Genomic DNA, 25085 nt, shown 5'->3' with positions numbered 1-25085 from the left:
ACCATAAACTTCATTGCTCTACTCAATACGCTAACATGATTTTGCGTTCCCGTCTGATCGATGGCAGTCAGTGGTGAAGACAACAGATCCCATCATTCCACCCGCCTTCACAGCGTCAAGCTACGGCCTGTTGTTTAGATCGTGCACCATGTAGTGGCGGTTGTTACAAACTGCAGGGTTAAGCTACACAAGGGCACGCACCAGTATATTTACCAGTTGCTTAAACGCAAGATCTCTATGGTATCTCGTCTGCTAACCTGAACACAACCGCATCTTGGAATCGCAACGCAGTCACAATGTTACCTCTGAAATAATTCATTGTTTTTTTACCCACAGTGCGCACATCAACTTAAAGATACATGAGCATTCCACAAGTCGGCTAGCCTAGGCTGCGCTCCAGGTTAGCCATTGTCGATGCCAGTTGGGGGCAGACGGGACATTTCCCGCTCCCTCGCACAGCAACCGCCAGCACAGCTTGAGCTGGCCTGCAACAGCACTGTCCGGTCCGTTTACCCGCTAAACATCACTCCAGTTGGCCGATCCAGCGGAAGCCACAACTACCCTCATCTCTGCGACTCAGGCAACGTCTCAGCATTCTTTGGGGACTGCTGTCCCCTCTCCGATGCCTTTAAACGCTCTGGTTATGGAACCTCCTCCAGTCTCCAAAAGCATCAGGGCGCAGATTTTAGCCGAAATTCATGCTGCTTGCACCAGAGGCAGATCAATCACCAACTCCGCTCCCTCCCCTTTCGGCCTTAATATTCAACTAAATCATCCTCTAAATACCTTGCTAACAGCCTCCAGAAACTCAATCATCCATGCCGTTTCTCACAGGACCCAACGGACATACCTCACGCCTTGGAGGAACTTCAAAACGTTTCACCTCTCATACAACATCCCCTTCCCGGATTCTTCCCTCCTCTCCATCATGTCATTCATATCCTTCCTCAACACGAAGCGTCTCCAAGCCAGCTCAATCAAAGGTTACTTGAGTGGGATCCAATTTTTCACAATTGATGTTCAAAGCACCTTCCCCAGCCATAGAAAGTCTTCAAACATCCCTGCTCCTCAAGTACATCCAAAGAACCCAACCTTTTCCTCGAGACGCCAGGCAACCCATCACATTAGAGATCCTAACAAAATGCATCTCCACTCTTCGCAGAGGCTACCACACAAAGCACACCGCACGCACCCTCGATGCCATGTTCATCCTGGCGTTCTTCGGTTTTCTCAGAGGTTCAGTATTCACCACTACATCTCACTTCAATCCTTCAGCTCACCCTTCCATCGCTGATTTGTCCATAATCGATCATGAAACCATCTCATACTTCATCAAGCAGAGCAAGACAGACCAGGCCGGACTTGGGCAATTAATTTACATCTCAACTCCCTTCACCGATCCAGCCGTTCCAAACATTAACAGCATACCTCCACTCCAGGACATCACAGGCCTCATCTCCATCAGACCGTCTCTTCGTGGACGATTCAAATCACCCTGCATCACGTTTTTGGTTCCAAAAACATCTCAAACTGGTTTTACTACAATCGGCATTCCGGCGGATCTATTTTCCACCCATTCTTTCCGCATCGGCGATGCAACCACGGCCGCCCAAAAAGGCCTTACTAAAACCCAGATCCAAACACTCGGCCGTTGGTCGTCAGATGCATTCAAGAGCTACATCAGGACCGACCGTGCCCTCATCAGGAAAGCACACCGGACTCTCCTCACCCACCTTGTTCAGCATCAGCCTTCATCCACCCACCAAGCAGGTCCTTCCAGATAAAGCATCATCACTGCGCCTCCCCTCACCAGAGGCACCTTCACTCCATGCCACTTGCTCCTGCATGTTCTGCCGCAGCAGAGCCAACCTTCCCCCCAGTAATTTGTTACCTCGCATGCTCCCCTTCCCCCATCCCATTCCCCTGAAGCAGACCGCTTCATCCCTCACTCTGCCGCAGCAGAATGTCTTTCCTCCCCCTAGATGAATCCCTGTTTGTCTCCCTTACCCCTTCTCGGAAGTATTGTGCTTCCTCCCTCACTCTGCCGAAGTAGAATATCTTCCCTTCCCCAAAATTCCCTCGCATGCTTCCCTTACCCCTTCCTCTACCCCTTCCAGTATCGCACCACGCGACAGCCCCCGCAGGGGCCCGTGCTTCATCCCTCACTCTGCCGCAGCAGAACGTCTTTCCTACCCCCAGCTGACCCCTCCCTGCATGTTTCCTTCCCCTTCTCCCCCGAAGCCAGTATCGTATTGTGCGACCGCCCCGCAGGGGCCCGTGCTTCATTCCTCACTCTGCCGCCGCAGAACGTCTTTCCTCCCCCCTGACAGAATCCCTCGCATGTTTTCTTACCTTGTCTCGGAAGTATTGTGCTTCCTCCCTCACTCTGCCGCAGCAGAATGTCTTCCCTTCCCCAAAATTCCCTCGCATGCTTCCCTTACCCCTTCCTCTTCCCCAGAAGCCAGTATCGCACCACGCGACAGCCCCCGCAGGGGCCCGTGCTTCATCCCTCACTCTGCCGCAGCGGAACGTCTTTCCTACCCCCAGCTGACCCCTCCCTGCATGTTTCCTTCCCCTTCTCCCCCGAAGCCAGTATCGTATTGTGCGACCGCCCCCGCAGGGGCCCTGTGCTTCATCCCTCACTCTGCCGCAGCAGAATGTCTTTCCTCTGATAGAATCCCTCGCATGCTTCCCTTCCCCCGAAGTATTGTGCTTCTCCCCTCCCTCATCATACCCGAAGCCAGTATCGCCGCAGCGACCGCTCCACCAGGGGCCCGAGCTTCATACTTCTCTCTGCCGCAGCAGAACGTGTTTCTTATAAGAAAATACCGACATTGGGATTGCCAACCAATCTAAAAACAGCCGCTATGACTTGACCCCAGAATTTTGGAGACTTTTCCTGTGCATTCTAAACAGATGGAGATCTTGACTAAACCTTGCTAGCCAGCAATAACAACCGTTTTCAGAGCAACTCCAAAGGAATAATGAAGGCTGCTGCCTCCTCCTTGTTGCCCGGATAAGATGCATTTGGCCAGATGTAAATGTTACAGGTACCGAGCAAGCACTATAAACCTGGAGTTGAAGGACCTGAACCTACAGTATTTGTAAAACTGCTCAAACGTGTCGGCTCATGTGATAACGACATTTCCCCCAACATGAACAGTTTACTGCTGCTTTTTTTGATGTTACAATTTGTTCTCTGCAGCTCTTGTTTTCAGCTCTGCATTTTGACATTTCGCAACAGAAACTGGTGATGTTAGCATCAAAATTCTAAATAAAAACCCTTACCGTTAATTAGGGTGACCGTCCATCCCGCTTTGCGTTGTGCCGCACAGCATTTTTACTCTTGTCCCACATGTCACATATAGAAAATGTACCACATTTTTATCAGTCTGTTGATTTTTAGTTGTCACATTAAGAAAACGCGTTATTTTACCTGAAATGCACATAAGGCGCATGTATACAATTTTAAGAGACACATAACCTTCAATTGAAATGTTATATACCATTTCATCTATATTCCTTGATTAAGATGTAGTTTTAAATGACTAAATAACAAATTATTTTTACAAGCTGTTTTCATTCTGTTATTATATCACAGTTTTACACTACCTTACATAGGAGTTCCACATTGTCCCACACAATCATATCAAGAACATATTACCTATCCCACATTTGGTTTGTTGGGAGGTTGTCACCCTAATTCGCAAAAAAGTTTCACGCTCGAAATTGGTGGGTTTAATGTTCGCCACTTCATAATTACTGGGCAAATGCGTTTCCATCTCAGGAGAGTCTGAGTATACTTTTACACATCAGTTTTACACCCAGTCTGTAACTTTAGGGATATGCAGAGTCAGGATTTTCGCACATTTATCTGTTAATAAGTGAGGCACACCCAATCTCTTTTCTGGGTATGTATTGGGCTGACACAGGATTAAGATGTCATCAAGTTGATAACATATTTTCAAATGATATTTCAATTATCCCTTTACTTTCAGCTGTTTTTGATGTCTCAAAAACGGAAGTGCAGGAATCCAAGAGGGGATATACCATCTTGGTTTATGCTTCATTTGTATCAGGGGTGTGAAAAACATGGATCCAATAACGGTTAATCAGACGTTTATTGAAACATCACACAGAGAAGTAACACAGTGGGTGTAGATCTGAAAAAAGTTTGACCTAGATCTGGTGGCGTGGAACACAAGAGGCCAGAGGTCTGTGAGGAGGGAATGTGGTCGGCCAAGGGTGGATGAGCTGGCGGCCAGTGATACGGAGCTGAAAAGACGACACAGCCGATTGAGAGCAGCGCTGAAGAAATCTCATGGGCAGGCAGTAATAAAAATAAAACAAAGGAACCAAAATCCCTGGAGCCTGGGCAAAACAAAAAATGTCCAAAATCGACAATAGCAGTCTTAACACAAAAACACAAGGTAGAATCCAAAAGGAAGAAAGCATAATCCAAAAGAACATCCACTCGACGAGACAAGAGTAATTCCAAGACAAGATTAAAACTAAGAAACGACTAGAAGGCAGTAAGCCAGGGTGGTGATCAACGTCTAACTATGATGATTGCGCGCAGACTCTGAGGCGGCAGGAAATTAACTAGGGGAAAAGTAATGAAAAACACCAGGTGAACACACTGAGCACTAACGGGAGAATAATTTGAAGAGGTGGGCGGGGCACACACAAACACACACACGGACAATGAGCATGTGGAGCGGTCAAAACAATCCAACTCGCTCGGGACAGACATATACACAGCGGTAGAAGGGAGACAGATAGGTTTCTATACCAGAGACCTGACAGTACCCCCCGAATGTCAGACAGCGGAGGATTCTGCCGAGGTCCTGGTTGGCCCAGTCGCATTGCCCGTTGGTCTGGGGGTGGAAGCGGAAAGACAGACTCGCTTAGGCCCAGATCTGTCTTCATAATTCTTTCCAAAAACAGGAGGTGAACTTCGGACCCATATCAGAGAACAAGTCGAACAGCAAGCCGTGGGGCAGACGTGATCAATGAGCAGTTGTGGGGTCTCCTGTGAAGAGGGAAGTTTGGGTAGGGGAACAAAATGAGCCCACTTGGAGAAGTGATCGACCACAGTGAGAACCACCGTGTTGCCACCTGAGGGGGGGAGCCCAGTGACGAAATCAAGGGGCAATGTGTGACCATGAACTGGAGGGAATGGGGAGGTGGTGAAGCAGAGGAGCGGCAGGACGATTACTAGGCTTGGATTGAGCACAGTTCAGGCAGGCCAACAATAACTGTCTGACATCGCTGATCCATGACTGGCACCAGTTCCCACTGGAGGACTTCAGGGCGCAGCACAGCCGGCATAAACAATCTAGCCTGCTCCCTCCAGCCAGTAACGCTACTAACCCAGCGCCAACTGCTCCCTATTGCCGATGTCGTAATTGCATTCCGCCAGGGTAAACCGATGGGAGAGGAAGGCACAGGGATGAATCTTCCCATCGTGTGCAGACTGCTGAAATAAGACCGTGCCCACTCCGACATCCGAAGCGTCGACCCCAACAATGAACTACCGATCAGGATCTTGAACAGACAAGACAGGAGCAGAGATAAAATGGGACTTTAATTTATCAAAGGCATCCTGAGCATTCTGATTCCACCTGAATGCCATTTTGGTGGAGGTTAATGGTGTGAGGGATGCAGCAACCTGACCAAAGTTCCTGATGAAGCGCCGGTAAATGTTGGCGAACCCCATGAAACGTTACGGAGGACTAACTTGGTGAAGACCCTGGCTCCCTGCAATAGTTCAAATGCAGAAGATATTACAGGGAGGGCATACCTATTCTTTACTGTAATGTCGTTCAAACATCGATAATCAATACATGGGCGTAGGAAGCCATCCTTCTTCTGTACAAAGAAGAAGCCTGCGCCAGCGGGGGAGGAGGAGTGACGAATGAGCCCAGACTGAAGAGAATTACGAATATACTGGGCCATGGCCTCTTACGGCCGGGTAGAGAGAATAACTGACCCCAGGGTGGAGAAGTGCCTGGTAGGAGATTGATGGCGCATTCTTAGGGGCGTTGTGGACGAAGAATAGGGGCCCGAGACTTGCAGAAGACCACGTCAAAATCATGGTATTCCTCCGGAACTCCAGCCAGGTCTACAGGTTCCACCTGAGCAGGACAAAAACGAGACAGGAGAGAGAGCAGGACCAAGACAAGCCACGTGACAAGATGAAATCCAGACAAGAACTGTGTTATTAACCCAATCAACGTGAGAACCGTGCCCGAGGATAATAGTATTGTTGCGGGACCCGAGAATGTACTGCACAATGCTCTCACGATGATTCCCAGAAACAAACAAACCTACGCTAGGGTGAGGAGGAGGGAGCCTCCTGGGGACCAGGCCGAGACAGGACTAGAGAGAGGGATGAAAGCAAGCTTCCATTGCCGAGCCATAGCAGAGTCTATAGGGCGAATCCAACAGGGCAAGAGTCGAGTGCGTGGTCCCCCGAAACACGACTTGGAAGGAGAGCTGGGTGCGAGACGAACTGGAGAGAGGATAGATGGTCTGTGATGGAAGCTAGACCATGCATAGGTGAGAGAGTTTGGTGGCCGCTCGGACCGAGCGGTGGAATAGCCGCTACATCTCCTTGCAAAACTCTGCACACGAGACACAGTGTCCCAGACCGCCATATCTCACTCTCTGGCTCCCCCCGACAGGAGTGTGAGGACAAATCTCAAATTTGGACGCTTCAGAAGCGTGGCGGCGGGGGTTGCAGACTGAAGACCAGCGAGCACCATCTTTGACCTCATAACGCTACTGGTATTATATCAATTTTCAAACAGTCTTTAGGCTAGCTTAAATTCCTGAGCTTATTTTATCGATCAACCACGCCCCCTGTATCAGACCGCACCCCAAGTTTCCCATGCTCTCACCCACCAGACTCTTGAACATACATTTGGAGCACACACTCCATTATCCTCTGAACCACAACAGCCATTGTTGACTCTGTATATGCTCACATCCCGTTCTTTATGCTAGTTTTGACCTTGTTATACCTGTAAGATACCTGCCTGTGTTATGCTCACCTGTTGAATTTTACCTGTTGCGTGTATTACCTGTTGGATTCCTAAATGTTGGATGCTTACCAATGGATAATTTGTTATCTGTGAAACATTTCTTCATTAAACCGTGCGTGCACTTCAGTCTCTCCATGGTTCAGTGTGACACCTACATATACACTTACTGTTCCATACGTATATTTGTATAGGGATGCAGTGACCTTATTTGATCTAATCTCTTTTCTTTGCACACATTTTATTTCCCTAGTTTAAAAAAATGACAGCTATCATTTCTTAGTAGTGAGGCCACTAATAAACACATGTGTCCCATTTAGCGTTTTATTCAGCTTCAAAAATATCAGAAATTGCCTACTGTAAAATCCCACAGGATCCCTCTAAGAGGGGATGGAGCGTGATCAAGAAGAGTTCATCCTACTGGTGCCCCTCAGAAACCTGAGGCTCACCTTCAACAGTGGTATGATGGGCAGCGATGGTGGTCAAATACACTTATTAAACTTTGTCATTATGTGGAGCATGGGTGGCCTGCCACATCTAAAACAATGCCGCCTTACATGACTACATACTTTCTGATGAGTATATGCTGAGAGGCCCAAACAGACTGATTGTGCCACTTAGTTTACGTTCCCGCTTGGTCACTCTAGCTCAGTATCCAGCAGGTCAGTGGCAAAAATGGGCATGGATGTGGTGGGTCCTTTCCACGTAGGTCCTGTTAATTGTAGATATGTTATCACATTAATTGACTATCACACAAAACGGCCGGAGGTTGTTTTGCACCTCATGTCACTGCGTCTACCTTTACTTGTTTTCTACACAGTCTGATTTATCTACGATGGGCGTTACCCATGGCAAAGCATCAACTCTTTCAATAATATATGCAGCTAGCAGGCTGTTCAACTCCGCAGACACAGCATCCCTTATAGAAAAGGTAGTCTGCACTGCTTCTGTTGCACAGGAATTATATTTTCATGCAATTTCACTTCATGTATAAAGTTCAGTAAACCATAGCTTGGCATGGCAGGATGAGACACTTGTTGCACTGACTGTTTTGAGGCAAGTACTTTATATCCTTTGTTTCACAAGTTTAATGAACATATTAAGTCCATGCCCATGAGTGGGTTTCCACTTTTCACAATGTAGAATGTAACAGGTAATGATTGTTGAGCAGATGTTTTAATACATCCCAGTACAGGAAGGTTATATTTTGAATATGTTACAAGATGCACATCAGATTTAAATATTTGTTCTGGCAGCAAAGATACAGAGGACCCAGTATCCACAATTAGTTCTTGCATTGTAGTACAGGAAAATGTGCCATTTCAACATTGCACGCAATATTGTTTGCAGCAACAGATGTTTTAGATATCTACAAAATCGTCAATTCAGAGATTTCAATCTCTCTGATGTCCTGTATCCGTGCACAGCAACACACATTTTCAAAATGTCCTATTTTGCCACATGTTTACAGGTATTGTTTAAAGCCGGGCACTGCTTGGAATGCGCCAAATGACTGCTGGAATCACAAGGGTAACATCTGCATTCAGAATGTACTTTAGTTTTGGTTAGTCGTTGGCCGTGGCATTTTCCACTTGAACTGCAACTTGTATTGGTCTGTCTTACGTTAAGTCCGCTTCAAGCAGTAAACGTTCACAAATTTTTTAGCTTTAAAGACCATGAGACGTGAATATCAAAATATAATTTATTTGAATCAATAATTTGGGAAAACCCAATAGTCATTTAAAACTGTAATACTTTTAATTACTGCAAATAGCAACATGGGTCAGAAAACAGTAATGAGGTTAGGATAGATCTGCCAACCAGAGTCTGGGGATCGCCAGCAGGGAAGCAGGCTAGGTGTCCGGCTTCCAACGGAGCCACACGTGCTTCAACTAAATCAAGTAAAAATGTGAAATTCACGGCAAAAACAACCTACAGCACAAAGGAAAACCACACAACGTAATTAAGGAACTCCAGTATATGGCCGCACCAGCCTGAAACCCCGCCCAGGTCCTCCCCAACTCCTAGAAGCAAACTCACCAAAAACAACAATTTCTTGTAACGAAAAAGACAGGATAAAGATACAATAATATTTCAAAACCACATAAAATAAAAATGAAAAAAAAAAACCGACACCCACAGGTTTACATGCGCTTATAAGCAAGCAGGCAGGCAGCTAGCCAGGCAGAGCAAGCTTGCAACGCAAGCAACACAGCGGTCTAAACAAACAAAAACCAAATCAAAACAACATAATACGTATGGTATCGTAACCAAAACGTAACAAAGAAATCAATAAAAAAAACAAAGCAAGACAAAACAGCAGCGTTGGAGCGTCACGACATGCAGCAGCAACACACCACAAAATGTGCTAACGCCTCGCTGTACATCTGAAAGCCATATGCGGCAGACGCATCATCCAGTCGTCAGACCAGCACCCGAACGCTACACCACATACACAACAACTCGTATCACAGCACCCGAACGCAGCCAGGAAGACAACACCCACAAATGCGGTAATGCGACAAGAGGTAGAGGTAAGGAGCTTTACCGCCACGAAACGGCGGTTTTTAACGCGGCCGATAGAATAGGCACCCACCAAACAGACACCAGCCCTCAACACCAGGCAGCGGAACACCAGTCCACACAGGAAGTTTAGCTGAAACAGTGACGCCACATCCCCTGACCTGAGCAACCCCTTTATATAGCACCAGTCCAGAAACACCAATAATGGGCGTGGCATCAATGCAGTGATTCCATTTCACCACATTATAAACACGTTTTAACTCCATATCCAGAACATAAAGCCATTTTCTCAAGAGGAGCGTGCATGGCGCTCCAGCTTCCAGAAACAACTCGTGGGTACACTTTGATTTAAGGATGTCATGATTCTGCCTCTTTTTGTCTGATATTTCTCGGTTTTGAGGCTGAATCAGAACGGAACTCCCTGTTATATCTGAAGAAAGAAGTTGTTTCCCTTTGTCCCTTTGTACCTGTTTTTTGTTAGTCTTGCTCACCTGTTTGTAGTCTTGTCTCGTAAAGGACGTAATATCCTTTCAAGTCTTGTAAGTTTTGTCAAAGTAAGTAATATTCAGTGTTGTTTTTGTCAAGTGTTATCCAGTCTAGTTTATTTTAGTTTAGTGTCACTGTCTAGTCTTGATCGCTGTATTTCCCCTGTTTTACTGTTCTTACCCCCTCGCGGGCTTTTATTTTTGTCTTTTGTTTAATAAATCCTTGTTCTCCTTGGCTGCCTGTATTTGGATTCTCCCCCCCCACCCGAGATTCCTGTCAAAGGATGCAAGTTTAGAGAGCACATGAAATGTGTTTGTGGTGAGGAAGTTGTGACGAGAGCCGTGAGGTGGGGCTGGTGGTGTGATTGGTAGTTGGAATCAGCTGTGCGCACAACGGTCCCGCATATCTCACGGAGCAAATCGGGAGCATAAGAGAACGAGCGATGGAACTGCTGACGAGAGAGGACTGGGCCCGGACATATGTTTTAATTTTGTATGTATGTTCTTTTTGCCGGCAGTTGACCGTGAGGTGGCTTCCGGCATTTTAATTCCGTGTTTTTGTTTGTTTACTTTTATTAAAGTGCCTTATAACACTGGTGCCGAAACCCGGGAGGAAGGAGAGACATGCTGTCTGAGAGCCCTCGCTGCTGAGGGGCATCGCGGTGCTGAGGAGTTCGGGCAGCGCAGACGAGGGACCGCAATTCTGTTAACTGTTGCATTGTTGATAAACAGTATTGTAGAGTTGCTAAAGTATGCTAAATGTTTATTCTGTAGAAAACCCCAACCAATGGCTCCTGGCTTGGTTCTCTAGATCTGGCTCCATCTCAAGTTTGATTTTATTTTCTGCCATTTAATTATCTGTCAGACAGAAATCGTTGTTTAGAAAAAAAGGGTTTTTACAAAACTAACAGCAAACCACTCTACAACTGTGCAAGACAAGTTACCACACTAGGGGAGAGGGATTTAGAACAAAGACCAGTTTTTAAGCTTGGGTTTGGAAGAGTTGAAAAAGTGTAAAACGTCTTGGTTACGTCTGTAACATCAGTTCCCTGGTGGAGGGAACGAGACGTTGTGTCGAGCCGACAGATGGGGTTTGCCCTTGAGAACCTATCAACTCTACTATAGAAGAGGCCAATGAAATTTGGCTAATGAAATTTGCCAAATTTCAAGGACTGAGCATTCTCCAGCGTGGTGTGTCCCAGCAGGTTGGGTCAGTGTGCTATCTACCTCTCTTCTTACCCAACCACATGGTTAAGAATAGGCCTCCCATCCACCTCCCTTCTTACCCAATCACATGGTTAAGAACAGGCATTCCATCCTCACTAAGCAAGCACCCCCTGGGGGTCGCCTGTGCAGAGCAGTCTTCCCCCTTAGGCCGGGAGAACATATAAAACTATCACCGGACCTAGTGCTCCCTGACATCTGTAACACCCCCTCCGTGGGCTGTTCCGTCTGATGTAGCCTCATGAGATGGTTCCCACTCCTGGTAACCCATGGCTTACCTCAGATGGACCTCCACCTCGCGGTTAACTACTCAGTCCGCACGTTCCATGCGATCTCCCCTAAGGGCGATACCATATCTATATCCACTGTATTCCTCCCCCCGGTAGGAAGTGGCCTCTGCAGCACATTCCTAATCAAGGAAGTCACGCTCACCCGGTGTTAACTCGATCCAGACGCCTTTTTGCCAGTTGAGAGCTAATGCCTCCGTCCATGAAAGGTTACCGATCAGGGTGTACCCATCTTTCTCCAAGAATATCCTTGAACATCACACTGGAAGGTTACAGTTTCGCGATAGCCTCGTGCTGACACGCCCAGGCCTGCTACCGTTGCTTCGCTAGAGATTGTGACACGATACAGCGGTGTGGCGTCTTCCATAGGAACCCCATCTGTCGTCTCGACACAACATCGAGAGACCGACAGAAAGGGAACGTCTTGGTTACATCTGTAACCTCAGTTCCCTGATGGAGAGAACAAGATGTTGTGTCCCTTATGCCACAACACGTATCGTCCTCTGCTGTAGTCGTGAGAGGCTCTTCTGAACAAAAGGTAAATGAATGCTGCACGCTGTCTTACTTTTATGCCGGATATCCGGGGGCGGAGACCGGCATGCAAATTTCATTAGCCAAATTTCATTGGCCTCTTCTATTGTATTCAGAGTTGATAGGTTCTCAAGGCCGAACCCCATCTGTCGGCTCAACACAACGTCGAGAGACCGAAAGAAAGGGAAGTTTAATTTTGATACGTGATGTTAAATTATCATGTTTTATCATCAAACAAAAGCAGTACAGATTCTCCACCTCAATTACTTTACCTCCATTTATAGTACAGGTTAAAATCTTTTAATCTGAAGTTGAACTGAATATTTAACAAAGCCAAAGTACAAGGAAAATTGTGATGTGTATCCTAGTTAATAGTATCCTTAACTATTTAATCTTTAAAACTATTTAGTGACATTTGAAAGATAACATGTCTATAGTGAACCTATTGTCCAATTACATGTTTAACTGAATTTGTGTGAGAACAAAGATTTAATGCATCATAATTATTCTGCAGGTGTGTTATTCTGGGTATAGGTTTAGATGTAACATAATAGGCGTACACAAAATATAAAGTGCTACAGTACTTGGTATGATAATTAGTAAATTACAGTTAAGCTTTAAGACAGACACTTGACTTTAATCAAACTACTGAAGTTTAAAGTGAGGCCACCACTTCTGCTCTCTGCTTTTCCAATGAAGAATAACCACACATTTCATCTCAATTTAGAGACTGATCCTCAGATGCATCAAACTTATCAGCCCAGAGGGAAAAAATAGTAAGTGAATCATTTTCTCATTATTTGTGAAATGTGCATATTCCTAGCAAAACAAGAAAAACTATTACACGAAAATGAACCTAAATGTAGACTCCTTTTCTAAAGAATGACCCTAGATTTAAATGATAGGCGTTGCCAAATGATGGTAAACACTTGTGCATTCCCAAGGCACACCATGCCCTTCATCAAGTAGGAGGAGGCAGAATCTGGGTGCTGCTAGAGAAGCCAAATTTGTATAAATAGAGGAAACTCTGAACAATAAAAGAACAGCTTGGAAAGTTATACAGATTTAATACAGAATTCACAGATTGATTGAGACTGCAGCCTGATTTCTGGATCTCCAGTGTGCTGGTAGGTAGATTTTATTTGAAAGGTTTCTGATTGTCTACACATTAATTTATATTTATTAAACTGACAATAACTGCTTTCAAATAATGATAGTAATTGTAATAATGATTGAACAGTAATTATAATAATGATGATAATGATTTGAGTGGTACGAGACATGATATGTCCTATTGCAATTGTAGAAATATGGACCTCAGTGTAGCAAGCCTTCTTCTACTTGTGGTACTGGCTGAGACCACCCCTGAGAGATACTATCATGTTAAGAAACACACTTTTCCTACAAAATCCCAAAGTGAGTATACAATGTATGCTTAACACCTTTTCATAGCACTATCGATAGAATGTATTTGTTCAGTCCTATGCTGTGCAATGTAAAACATGTCAGAATGTCTCTAAAGCATAACATCTGTTTACAGGTGCACATTTCACAAGGGAGTGTAGAGTAAATAGAACTTAAATTAAATAGTAAAAAGAGTAAAATGAAGCTCTTTTAATTCAAAAAAGTTGTCCAATCCAAAAGTGTTTTATAGTAATCTGGTTACACATTACATGTTGGATTTCTAAAGCTACACTCTGCTACAGCTACAATACTTAAAATCACCTGGGTGCAAACGACAGCAAAGGTTTATTGTTGACACACAGACATTGTTTAAATGCTATAAACTCACAACTGTACAATTGAGCAAGTAGAATGGATAGAATTGACCACATTTTCTTGCTTATAGGCTAGAAAAATATATAACCAGACAAACATTTTATTTATTCTCATAATACTGCATATTATGTCATATATTTTTATTCATGACTGTTCCATGGCTGCTCATGTAACCAAAATATCTAGCCCCAATTCTAATAGTTTTGAGTATTGAGTTAAGTTGCACAAGATAGAAGTGGTAACTAAACAATAATACAACTGCCGGAAACTAAGCACTGTTAGAAACAAACATTAATGCACATGCTTATCTTAAATGGCAGTAAGTTAAACGCCATAAAAGTGGAAACGCACAAAATTAGCCATTTTAACTGTAAATACAGTAACACTTATTGAACATCCTTAATAAACCATGACATTTAATTTGGAGAAAAATATAGTTCTGTCATGATATGTCACATAGTGTGTTAAAAATGATGTTGTAATGTTTTGCCACAAACATCTTTTATTGTTATTTTTTATTTTTAGCTGTTGCTAGTCAACCTGGTATTCCAGGATCCCCTGGTGAACCTGGTCCGCCTGGTCCCCCTGGCCCAGCAGGAATACCTGGAAAAAATGGTTTTGGACAGACTGGACCTATTGGCCCACCTGGACAACCAGGTCCAGCAGGTTACTCCTCACCAGGAAAACCTGGAAGCCCAGGAATACCAGGAAAACAAGGGGGATTAGGATTGCCAGGTGAGAAGGGACATCAAGGGCCTCCAGGACCACAAGGGCCAAGAGGAGCATCAGGACCACCTGGAACCCATGGGCCTGCTGGCGTATCCACTCCTGGAAAACCTGGACCACATGGTCTTCCTGGTGGAATGGGTCCACGTGGAGAACAAGGCCTAATAGGGCAGCCTGGAATTCCCGGTGTGCCAGGCCAGAAAGGAGAAACCGGCCATGGTATTCCAGGTAGACCTGGTGGCCAAGGTCCATTGGGTCTTCAGGGGCCTCCTGGTCAGCCAGGAATTGGAAAACCTGGACCAGCTGGATTTTCTGGAGAGCCTGGAAAGCCAGGAATGCCAGGAAGGGATGGAATACCAGGACCTATGGGTATGCAGGGCCAAAAGGGTTACACAGGAGCACCTGGTGTAGGAGCACTAGGAAAACCAGGCCCGAATGGTGCTCCAGGTTTGCCTGGGCCAGTGGGGCAAAAGGGTCCTCAGGGGCCAGCAGGACAACCAGGAGTTCCAGGTCTGACTGGTACTGGAAAGCCTGGAATACATGGACTTCGAGGAGACAGAGGAGAACCAGGAATCCCAGGTCCCACAGGCCAAAAAGGAGAGTCAGGCCCTAAAGGTTATACAGGTCAGCCAGGTGGTACTGGGCCAAAAGGTTTACCAGGTCCGCAGGGTGTTATTGGTTTCCCAGGAGAGAGAGGAGCACAGGGACCTAAAGGTGATAATGGAATGGGTGGAGTACCAGGCCCTATAGGATCAAAGGGTGAACAAGGCGCACCAGGTTTCCAAGGAAAGCAAGGTATTCTAGGTGCAGCAGGTCCCCCAGGCCAGATGGGTTTTATGGGACCCCAGGGTCCAAAGGGTGAACCAGGATTGACTGGTGCTCCAGGTATCCCTGGCAGAATGGGATCACCAGGAGATAAAGGACATCCGGGGCTTCCAGGCCCGCGGGGTGAAAATGGCGAAAACGGCATCCCTGGAGCAAGAGGACCAGCAGGCCAAGTGGGACCGGGCGGTCCATCGGGGGTTAAGGGCCATCCAGGACTCCCAGGACCCCCTGGCCCAGCAGGTTTCACAGCGAAGGGAAGTTCTGGACCTCAGGGTCCTCATGGTATACCTGGTGCCAGAGGTCAGAATGGTCTCCCAGGCCCTCAAGGTCCTCCTGGACCACCTGGTCCCCCAGGCCAGATTATGTACTATCATGACAAAAGCATGCCTATCAAGTCTCATAAAATGGCAATGTCTGTTAGTCATGAACAGATTAAGGTGCCCATGTCAGCATTTACAGCACTTCTTACCACTGCATATCCCAATCCTGGAACACCAATCATATTCAACCAAATAGTGTACAATGGAGAGAACCACTATAATCCAAACACCGGCATGTTTACCTGTCAAGTTCCAGGACTGTACTACTTTTCCTTCCATATACATGTCAATGGAGCAAATGCATTAGTAGCACTTTATAAAAATAGAGAACCAGTCGTGTTCTCTTATGACGAGTACAACAAGGGTTTTCTTGATCAGATGTCTGGTAGTGCCATCCTTATGCTACATGCCTATGACACTGTGTACATTCAGGTTTCAGATGATCAGTCAAATGGCATTTATGCTGATGAAAATGTTCACTGCTCTTTTTCTGGTTTCTTGATTGCTTCAACATAATAAGCATGCAAATACAAATCTAAAACTTTCTTATTCAACAGATGTCTGCTTTTATATTAAAATGTTGCTGTTGTCAAAAGAAGATAAAAGGATGATTTTAAGACATATGCCATATGCAGGTTGAAATACTGCCCTGTGCATCTACCTGTTTTAAGAAATTCAAATACACAGACAAAGCATCAATCAATAAATCTGCCTATAAATTTGTGAAATGGTCCTGCTAGTTTCCATGTGTAATCCTAAAGCTTTTCTGTTATGCTTTCCGTTTCAATAAAATAAGTTTTGTTTTATTAATTTACATTTTCTTTAGTGTATAATATAGGTGTTTGTGTGTCTGCTTTAATATTTTCTCTGTGATGCAGCTACTTGTCACACATGTGCATAATGCCTACTTATGTTGTTCCAATGTATTTTCAACTAGTTAATTCTCAATAAACGTAAAAAATATATGTTTATAATCAATAACAATATCACTTTTCAACATTTATTGTTACATATCGTCCAGCACAAAGCAGACTATAGATGATAGTCAGATGTGTCTACACCAGATGGGATCACCCGCAAAACAATGTAGAACACATTATAATCACTGATGCATACATTTTTATGGGTTCTATTGTCTTAAGTAAAGATGTGCCATATATGTACAGTGGAGAACAAAGATATTTAGTGTACATGTCATGCTTGGTGAACGTTGTCCTTGTCATGTAGAGTCAAGTTTATGAGGCTTTGTTTGACTTTGCCTAACACGAACTACTGGAATGAATATGGGATTTTCATAATAATATAAATTTTAGTAAATATCAAACATTTTAGAAAGGATTTTCACCTCATCAAGCTGAACATTGAATTGTTACTATGATGTTTTCTTTTACTTGGCTCTACCCAACAGTCTGAAATGGATTTTCATTTCTTTTTCTATTTCTTTTTTGTGGTCCGCTTACGAATTGTATTTGTAATTACAATTGCATTGTAATTCACTGAAACTCTATTGTATTAATCCAATGTAAACGTTGAAATAAAGATGTGTTTTAAAATCTTTTAAAATTTGTTCAAATAATTATCTTAATGGCAATATGGCACAATAAATATTAAAGGATAACAATCTTCTATGTCTTAATGATGGAAGTGTTACAAGGATATATGTAGAGGAATACACTACTTTAACTTTAACAGTTCTTTCGAGTAATTTAGCCAGACAATGTGAATGGCAAGTATTAAAATATAGTAGAATGGCTAGTGATCTTATTACTTTCTTATTAGGACTAGTATAGGAATAGATATGGAGGACTGTCAAGAAGAGAAATGTCCTACACTCTTAGAAATGAAGGTGCTTAAAAGGCACAGCAATGTCATAAAATGACCATTTTTGGTTCCACAAAGAACCTTACAGAGCTATAGTAAAGACACATGTAACACAGGATGTTTGACTCAGAATATAAGTATTAAAGTTTACATCAATGACAACAGCTTTATACAGTGGTTCAAGTTCAGAAATAAGTAAAGAATTTCAATTTACAAACAGCTGTCTAATCAGCATCTTGATATGCCACACCGTGTGCACATAAATCGGCAAAGGAGAAGTGCTCACTAACAGATTTAGACAGATTTTCGAACAATATTTGATCGTAGTAGGCCTATGCAGTGATGAAGTGCTGGGGACAGGAGTAGTATCAACAGCATCTGTTATCAGTTTATATATGTTTTTTTTAAAGACTTTCCACAGTTAGCTAAGGTAATACTTGTTTGTTTTCTAATTTTAATTATAAAATTTTGCATAGTCACGTCACTGTATCGACTTTACAAATAGGCAAAAAAAAAACACATATGACAGCATTTAAAGTGAAACAATATTTAGAATAGTTGTAAGGTAGAAATTTAAAAACATACTGAAAAATCTCCATTTCAATTTAAATGCCAGTGATGTCGACAGGGGGAGGACCCTCAACATCGTTCCCACACCTATGCAAGTATCAGTAAAACTGTGAAAAATTCTGAGACTCTGCAGACCTGTCTGTGATAAACCTTTCGCCAGGATTCTAGAAACAGTGTCAAGTAGGTATAACTGCAAGAAACAGTGGAATTGGATCAGGCCATACAAAAAGGCATCATATTGTCCATATGGGGGCACACTTGTCACACGTTTAAATTTTGAATTTGCACTGATTGTCTCTCTGTGTGTGTCAGAAGAGTATCACAGATATCCAATACTATGAACCTGTATGATGGACATCCCACCCAGTAGGGATGTATCAAAGACAAAAAGTAAAGCATTTCAAGCAGTCGGAATTAAGCAATTACAAGAGTTACGTTAGTGTTCCTCTAAATGTTTAATAAATGTATTATTATACTGCAATGTGAAGCGTTTATAAGAGTGACTCTCAAACTTGTAATGGCAGTATATATGTGTTTATTCTGTTTGTGATTATATGATCAGTAGCATTTAATTTGTATTTAAAAACATTTAACATTGTAATTTATGGGCCCCAATAATTCATCCAAATTGAGAACTAAGATAGATACGTATCATATGTACATACTGTAGTACAACTGTTTAACTTGTGATGGGCAAATGTAGATTATAGATGTGAAACTAAAAACTAGAAATATTTACTATTATCTAAGCGAATGTACTTATTTCAATATATTGAACCATTTGTTTATTTTCCTAAACCCCTGGTGATAGAGTCCAGGCATCAGAAAAACTGAGAGAAGTGATAAATCTTACATTTGAATGTGCCAATTTATGAGAATATGTAACATTCTCGATGTGACATTTCTGAAAGCAGCCCATTAACTGACTATGGAAAATCATAGTTTAAAATAATAAAATATTCTTTAAAAACATCAAGACCTCACATGGGTATATAAATCATTATGGCTGTGCTATGACTATGGTCAATTCAATCTGGTTCTGCATTTGTTTAGAAACTAAAGTTTCTAACATAATAATAAATCAATTTTTGGGAATAACTAATGGCTAAAAGCGAACCACTGTATATGCCTTGCATTGTGTTTTATTTATCTGTAAAAGTACATTTGCAATAAAGGACCTAAAAACACATTAAGCAATATTATGTTTATTGATAAAATTGGTCTGTTTTCTCTTTGTACAACTTTTTTCTTTACGTGTTTGCCATAAAATACCAGCCTCATCTCTCCCGACTTGTGCAGGAATCTGCAGACATGCTTCCCCTATTAACACTGAAGACAACATAAACCTTAACACACAATAAAACACAGGGTAGAGGGTACAGGCAGCATACGCTTCAAATAAAACCTCATGCGCAAAAGAGGCAGCACATGCCAAATAAAATCACCCAAAAATCATGGCTTTGTTTTCTGACTGTTTCTCACGAGAAAGGGCACTTTATCTGGAGGATTTTGATTGCAGCTTTTCATTAAGAACATTAGCATCTTGTTTTTGTGTAAGGTGGGGTCAAATCAAACGCGTGCATGAATCAAAACAATTCTGATGTGATATATATTAGACATTGTTTTGACACTGTTTGGAAAATTAAGCAAGAAAAGAGGGATCTTAGTATGCTTTTATGTAAGTTTAACTGTAAAATAGTCATGCGTTACATTAATGACATGAACAGACGAAATATGCTTCCTTTTTCACTTTCATAAACACAAAGGCAGAATTTGTGAATGATGGTCTTTCAATCAATGTGTTGCTCTGACAATTTTTGTCTTTTATCCCGTTTACAGCCGCTGCTTTTTGCAATGTTTTCCATGTAGAGGTCACTTGTGTGCTCAAGCGCTGTCGCAAATCACGTGAGTTCATTTCTGTCCATATCTTAAGTGTGACTGGCAGCAGGTTAATAAAAATGGATGTCACAGGCTGTTCTTAAGCAATTATAATCAAGGACATATCTAAAGAAGTGCTGGACAAGACAGATGTATTGTGTCAAGCCGTATTACGTTGTACGCGTGTCAATTCCCCAGACCTGAGAGACGTGATTGTCGAGCCTGCGCTGCACACAGTTTTAAAATTTGACATCTTTAACTTACAAAAACAGCTTTTGGTAGAGAGAGCTTGTCAACGTTTCTACATACAGAAAATCACAGAGAACATATCTAAAGTTGTGCTGCAAAAATTCTGGCGCTGTTAAGAAAACCCCAATCGTCGTTCAAGTAGCATACCTAAAAATCAGCCACTACAAAACAAGTAAAAACACCTATAAAGACATAATAACATAATAATAAAGTGATTGATGCTTTTCATACATATCTTACAGTGTGATTCAGAGTCATTTGGGTAATATTACTGCTGTACAGGAGAAAAGAGCACAATGGAGTGAAGGGTTCAGATAATGCCCACTTTGTTGTGAAAGAAGTTCAGTGAAATCTTCCAGAAGGTTGGAAGGACAAAGACATGAGTTTTCACATCACTGTTTTGCAAATAAGTAACGAAGCAAGTCGACTAAATATGACTAGCTGCCGGTTATGAACATTTTATGAGCTCGGTCTCGAATGGCGCCCTCAGGGTCCCTCTTGCAAGTCTATTGGTGATAATCCAAATGGGTAAATCAAGGGCACATTTGGGGCGGGGCCATGGATTGAACTAAGTATCCACTATAATAGAAAATAACGTATATGATGGATTTTATGCTCATTATTGCTCTGGGTGACACTGAATGTACTACATCTGAACACTGTTGTGTAATGATCCCGTGTTAACGTGAGACTACAAATGATGATTCGGGAAAGTATATGTTGTCAGTTCATTGCGGTAACAGTTGCTCAGTTTGGCCCTGCTGGAGTCTGATGGGTGAGGATCAGAAGGAAGAACGTTCATCCTCATTGGAGCTGCTATGGAGGACCTTTGAACTGGTTTCCAGAGAGCTGCTGTCGAATGGATGGCTTTGATCCCGCCGCGTCGCCAAGCTTACGCCAAACAACCTGATAACACACAAAACAGTTTAATAAACATTCTTGCATTTTGTTCTTTAGCATTTCAAAACCACATATCAAGTATTTGGCACTATTGGTAGAACGATAAATCTCTGTGGCTGATACATCTGCCGATATTTAAAATTGTAATTATTGTTAATAGTTTCACAAATTATCTATGTTTACTGTTATTAATAGACATGCACCGATATTCAATTTCTCCTCTGATTCTTCAGAGTGATTAAATTCATATTTCTTAACTTTATGAATGTTATTAATTCATATAATGATGTTAATATTAAACATCAAACTGGTGATGTTTCTTACCATTTTCTTTATACAGAGCACAAATTCATTGCATTTTTCTATCCTTGTTTGATTGACAGGATATATCAGCCCTGATCATCGGCTGTTTTTAAACTATGGGCCGGTAGACGATTATTGCTTTTATAGATCAATACTTATTATTGGCCGATATATCGGTGCATCTCTAGTAATTTATACAGTTTCATCCTCACATCAGCCACACTTTTTTCTTTGCATCATCATTGACTGAAATACCACTTCCTTCCTTTCTAAATTAGGCTTATTACAGAATGCACATAATATGCACATCTTGTGCTTTTAGAACCCACAGAGACCAGCGGGTTTATTGTGTTTAAAACAGATGCTTGTGTACATTCACTAGAAATCAGAAATCACTGTTCTTAGTGAATTTCCTCCCAAAATGCTCCACAAGAATCCCAAACATCCTTGAAGATAAGAAGTCTATCAACAGTGTTCACAATAGTGTTGAACAAGCCGAGGAGCTCCAGGTGAGCTGGACAGAGGTGTTATTGTGCAGTCAGTAGGATTCCTCTGTTTCTACATTCAATCGAGGGGCCCGACAAACACATTAAAACCCTCTCCCTATATCACGACTTCAGAGCTCTGTAACACTACGTTTCATGCTTCCTTAGATCTGTCCCCCTTGGATTCAATTGATTGGATACATATCGCTTGTTGCTCCCTAACTCTTTGTATAAAAGCGTCTGCTAATTGACTAAATGTAAATGTAAAATGATTCATGTATGAATACGATCACAATGAAAAGTGCAATTTACAATAACACTTTACAATAAGGTTTCATTTCTTATCATTAGTTAACTATATTAGCCAACACAAACTAGCAATTAGAATAGTTTTATAGTTCAATATAACTCATGCACGCTAACTAATCGCAATGAATGGATCCCTATTGTAGGGTGTTATCAATATGATGCTTAGTGAACCAATAACATTGTAACTAACGAAAATAAAAGATCACAGAGAAGAATTACTCACATTGCACATCTCTCGTACTATGGCCTTTTCTTTTTCACTCAGGTCTTCCTCATTTTCTTCTGGGAGCTTCTTGTCGAGATTATCATGGACCTCCAGAACCTGTTATAACACGGCCAAGAGCATTTGTTTATTAGGAAAGCTTTTCATACCATTTCCTATCGACTATTTTAGCACCTACTACAAACATTTTTAATCTTTTAAAATAACAATCACAATATACTGGTTGTATACTTAACAATACTTTATCTTAAACAGCGTTGTATATCTATTGTAGGGATGTTCAACGAATAATCATGATTAATTACATCCAGAACAAATGCTTGTCTTTACATAATATATGTCTGTGCACTCTGCATATTTATTTTGTATTTATAAATATTTGGAAACACTACTGCATTTACATGTATATAATAATATTTATGAATTATTAAAGTGATATATGAACATTAATTCATGATTATATGTTTCTTATATATACACATGTATGTTTATGTACAAATTGAATACAAAATGAACATGCACTGTGCAAATCGCGATTCATTTTTGAACAGCCCTAATATACAGTATTGTTTTACATTATTTAGGATTAGCAAAAAAACAAAATTTTAGTATAAAAATGTTCTGCTTGAAGTGCTTCTGTGCGATTTTTTCTACTCATCTAATGCAATGACATTCATACACTTAAGTGCTTAAATGTCCAAACACTTTTTGGGGTCAAGTATATTAACAGCAATGTCCTTTATGAAAGCACAAAACTAATCCTGTTGCAGCAGAAAAAGATTCAATTTTGGATCCAATTGTAAGCCTCCATCATTTAAAAGACTGCCATGTGATCATATCACTATAAAAAAGACACTAATGAAATTATAGGGGCCTGTGTGTTTGTGTATGTGTGGAGTGTCAAGCGATGATGGTTTGTGTACCTTCATGGCATGGACCACAGCCTCAGGTTTCTGTACAGATGAGAGAAACCCTGTGGATGGTGAAGATTCACTGGTTGGGAGTCTTCCTGTCCCCTGGAGAACAGAACATATAAGATGGTCAGTTTATCATCTACACTGGAAAAAAGAGCTTTTTGTTCCAACATTTAGGGGATTATTGTAAAGGCTGCAACTGGTAAATATTTTGGGGTACAAATGGCAAAAAAATATTTTATTGAGAAAGTGAACAAAAAGATCATTGTTAAAAACTTTTCTCAAAAAATATTTTAGGATGAAAACAACTATCCACCACATAATTCATTAAACAGCAAAAAAGGTACTGTCTAACAATCCATTGATTATTCCAACAGAATAATTCATATAAAATTAAGATGTCCTGCTACACCTATTCAGTAAATCAGATTTTTTGATCTGCTGTTGCAAAACAACATTTACAAGGATAACCATTTAGGACCGTTAAACTAACATAACCATAATAACTATGGGAAAAGCAACCATTTGTGTAACTGTCCCACCTAAATATTCATCCACGTGCATACAGATAATTCTATTCAAACTAAATCACATTATAAGACAGACAAATCACAGATAGCTCTTTAATATCTCATATTTTATTAATATTAATAATTCTTGTTGACAAGATTAAATGTAGAGCAAATGGAAACTTGGTTGGAAACTTTGCTCCTGCGTCTCAGATATTTCCCCTCAGAAAGAGCCAGAAATCTCACAAATGTGAGTTTCAGAAGAGATCTCAACCATATCACACACAGATCTCAGATTTCTTAAGTCTGCTATCAAAAGTCAATATTATTGAAAGAACAAGATTTTTGGAGATGTTTCTATTTTTATTTTCAAGCGATTTTAAAAGAGAAACATCTGAGACTAAGTTGATACTTAAATGAAACAAAAGAGATTTAAAATTATTCAAAGCGCCACCTCTCACTCACAAAAACGATACCCGATGAAATACTTCCGAGCTTGGCATTCCCTGGAAATGCTCTTATTCATTTTATCAGCGGTTCTCAAACTTTTTCGTTGAAAGGCCCCCTTTGTGAAGAGTGCATTGCTTTGCGCAAATAAAAACAAATGATCTTGAATTTTTCTGATATTTGATTGCATAAAAATTATGAAAAATTTCATATAATGCCACAAAATCTGTGCCCCCCCTGGATCCCTCTTGCTGCCCCCCAGGCCCCCATGGCTCACAGTTTGAGAACCACTGCATTATACAAATGGTCAATTATGAAGAAATATCAATATTAAATCAAATGTATTGCAATAATAATTTTGTCTAATTTAAAATTATTATCATCTATTATCATCCGAGACCCCTTGAAAAAAATCTGGGGCCCCTTGAGAACCACCGTTCTAGTGTCGTCTAGAGTTTAAATTTAATTCATTAGTTTAAGTATCGAAATATGAAAATTTAGCATATGTCTGGGCAGACAGTATGTAATAATCGCAGTAGAAGAGACAAAACTCAAAAGCACTCCTTATGTACTTATGGTATGTCATTCAAAATAAGCGTGTCACCCTTGATTTTTACAAAAGAACACTTGACCTCTCCAAAAAAGGATATCTGCAAGTTTTCAGTACATACAATGAAAAACAACAGCTATAGCGGTTCATTAGAGCCAAGTTAGACCCAAGAATCTGCCACACT

At 41.7% G+C, this 25085-nt stretch overlaps 2 protein-coding genes across 4 annotated transcripts in view; one reads left to right on the top strand and one right to left on the bottom strand.

The window, feature by feature from the left end:
• Nucleotides 1-13075: 13075 nt before the first annotated feature.
• col10a1b (collagen, type X, alpha 1b) lies at nucleotides 13076-16557 on the top strand. Its single transcript, XM_056764570.1, has 3 exons — nucleotides 13076-13220; nucleotides 13400-13509; nucleotides 14398-16557. The coding sequence occupies exons 2-3, from the start codon at nucleotides 13404-13406 to the stop codon at nucleotides 16257-16259; spliced, it is 1968 nt and encodes a 655-aa protein (XP_056620548.1). The 5' UTR covers nucleotides 13076-13220; nucleotides 13400-13403; the 3' UTR covers nucleotides 16260-16557.
• Nucleotides 16558-19323: 2766 nt separating this feature from the next.
• Nucleotides 19324-25085, bottom strand: part of ccdc85cb (coiled-coil domain containing 85C, b) — a 39528-nt gene continuing 33766 nt past the window's right edge. For all 3 annotated transcript variants that reach the window (XM_056763869.1, XM_056763868.1, XM_056763867.1), the window contains 3 exons: nucleotides 23405-23497; nucleotides 22482-22580; nucleotides 19324-21167 (listed from right to left, as the gene is read on the bottom strand). In XM_056763869.1, the coding sequence (XP_056619847.1) occupies nucleotides 21078-21167; nucleotides 22482-22580; nucleotides 23405-23497 (282 nt within the window). In that variant the 3' untranslated portion in view covers nucleotides 19324-21077. The remainder of the gene's footprint in view (nucleotides 21168-22481; nucleotides 22581-23404; nucleotides 23498-25085) is intronic.

The sequence above is a fragment of the Triplophysa dalaica genome, chromosome 13, assembly GCF_015846415.1.
Source record: "Triplophysa dalaica isolate WHDGS20190420 chromosome 13, ASM1584641v1, whole genome shotgun sequence".
Lineage (NCBI taxonomy): Eukaryota > Metazoa > Chordata > Actinopteri > Cypriniformes > Nemacheilidae > Triplophysa > Triplophysa dalaica.
This window is presented reverse-complemented; position numbering and strand designations above follow the sequence as displayed.

Excerpts from the sequence above, each read along its gene's own strand:
- col10a1b (XM_056764570.1), top strand. The coding sequence starts at position 13,404 with ATGGACCTCAGTGTAGCAAGCCTTCTTCTACTTGTGGTACTGGCTGAG. Across the intron at positions 13,510-14,397 it reads TTTTCCTACAAAATCCCAAA|CTGTTGCTAGTCAACCTGGT; the intron begins GTGAGTATACAA and ends TTTTATTTTTAG.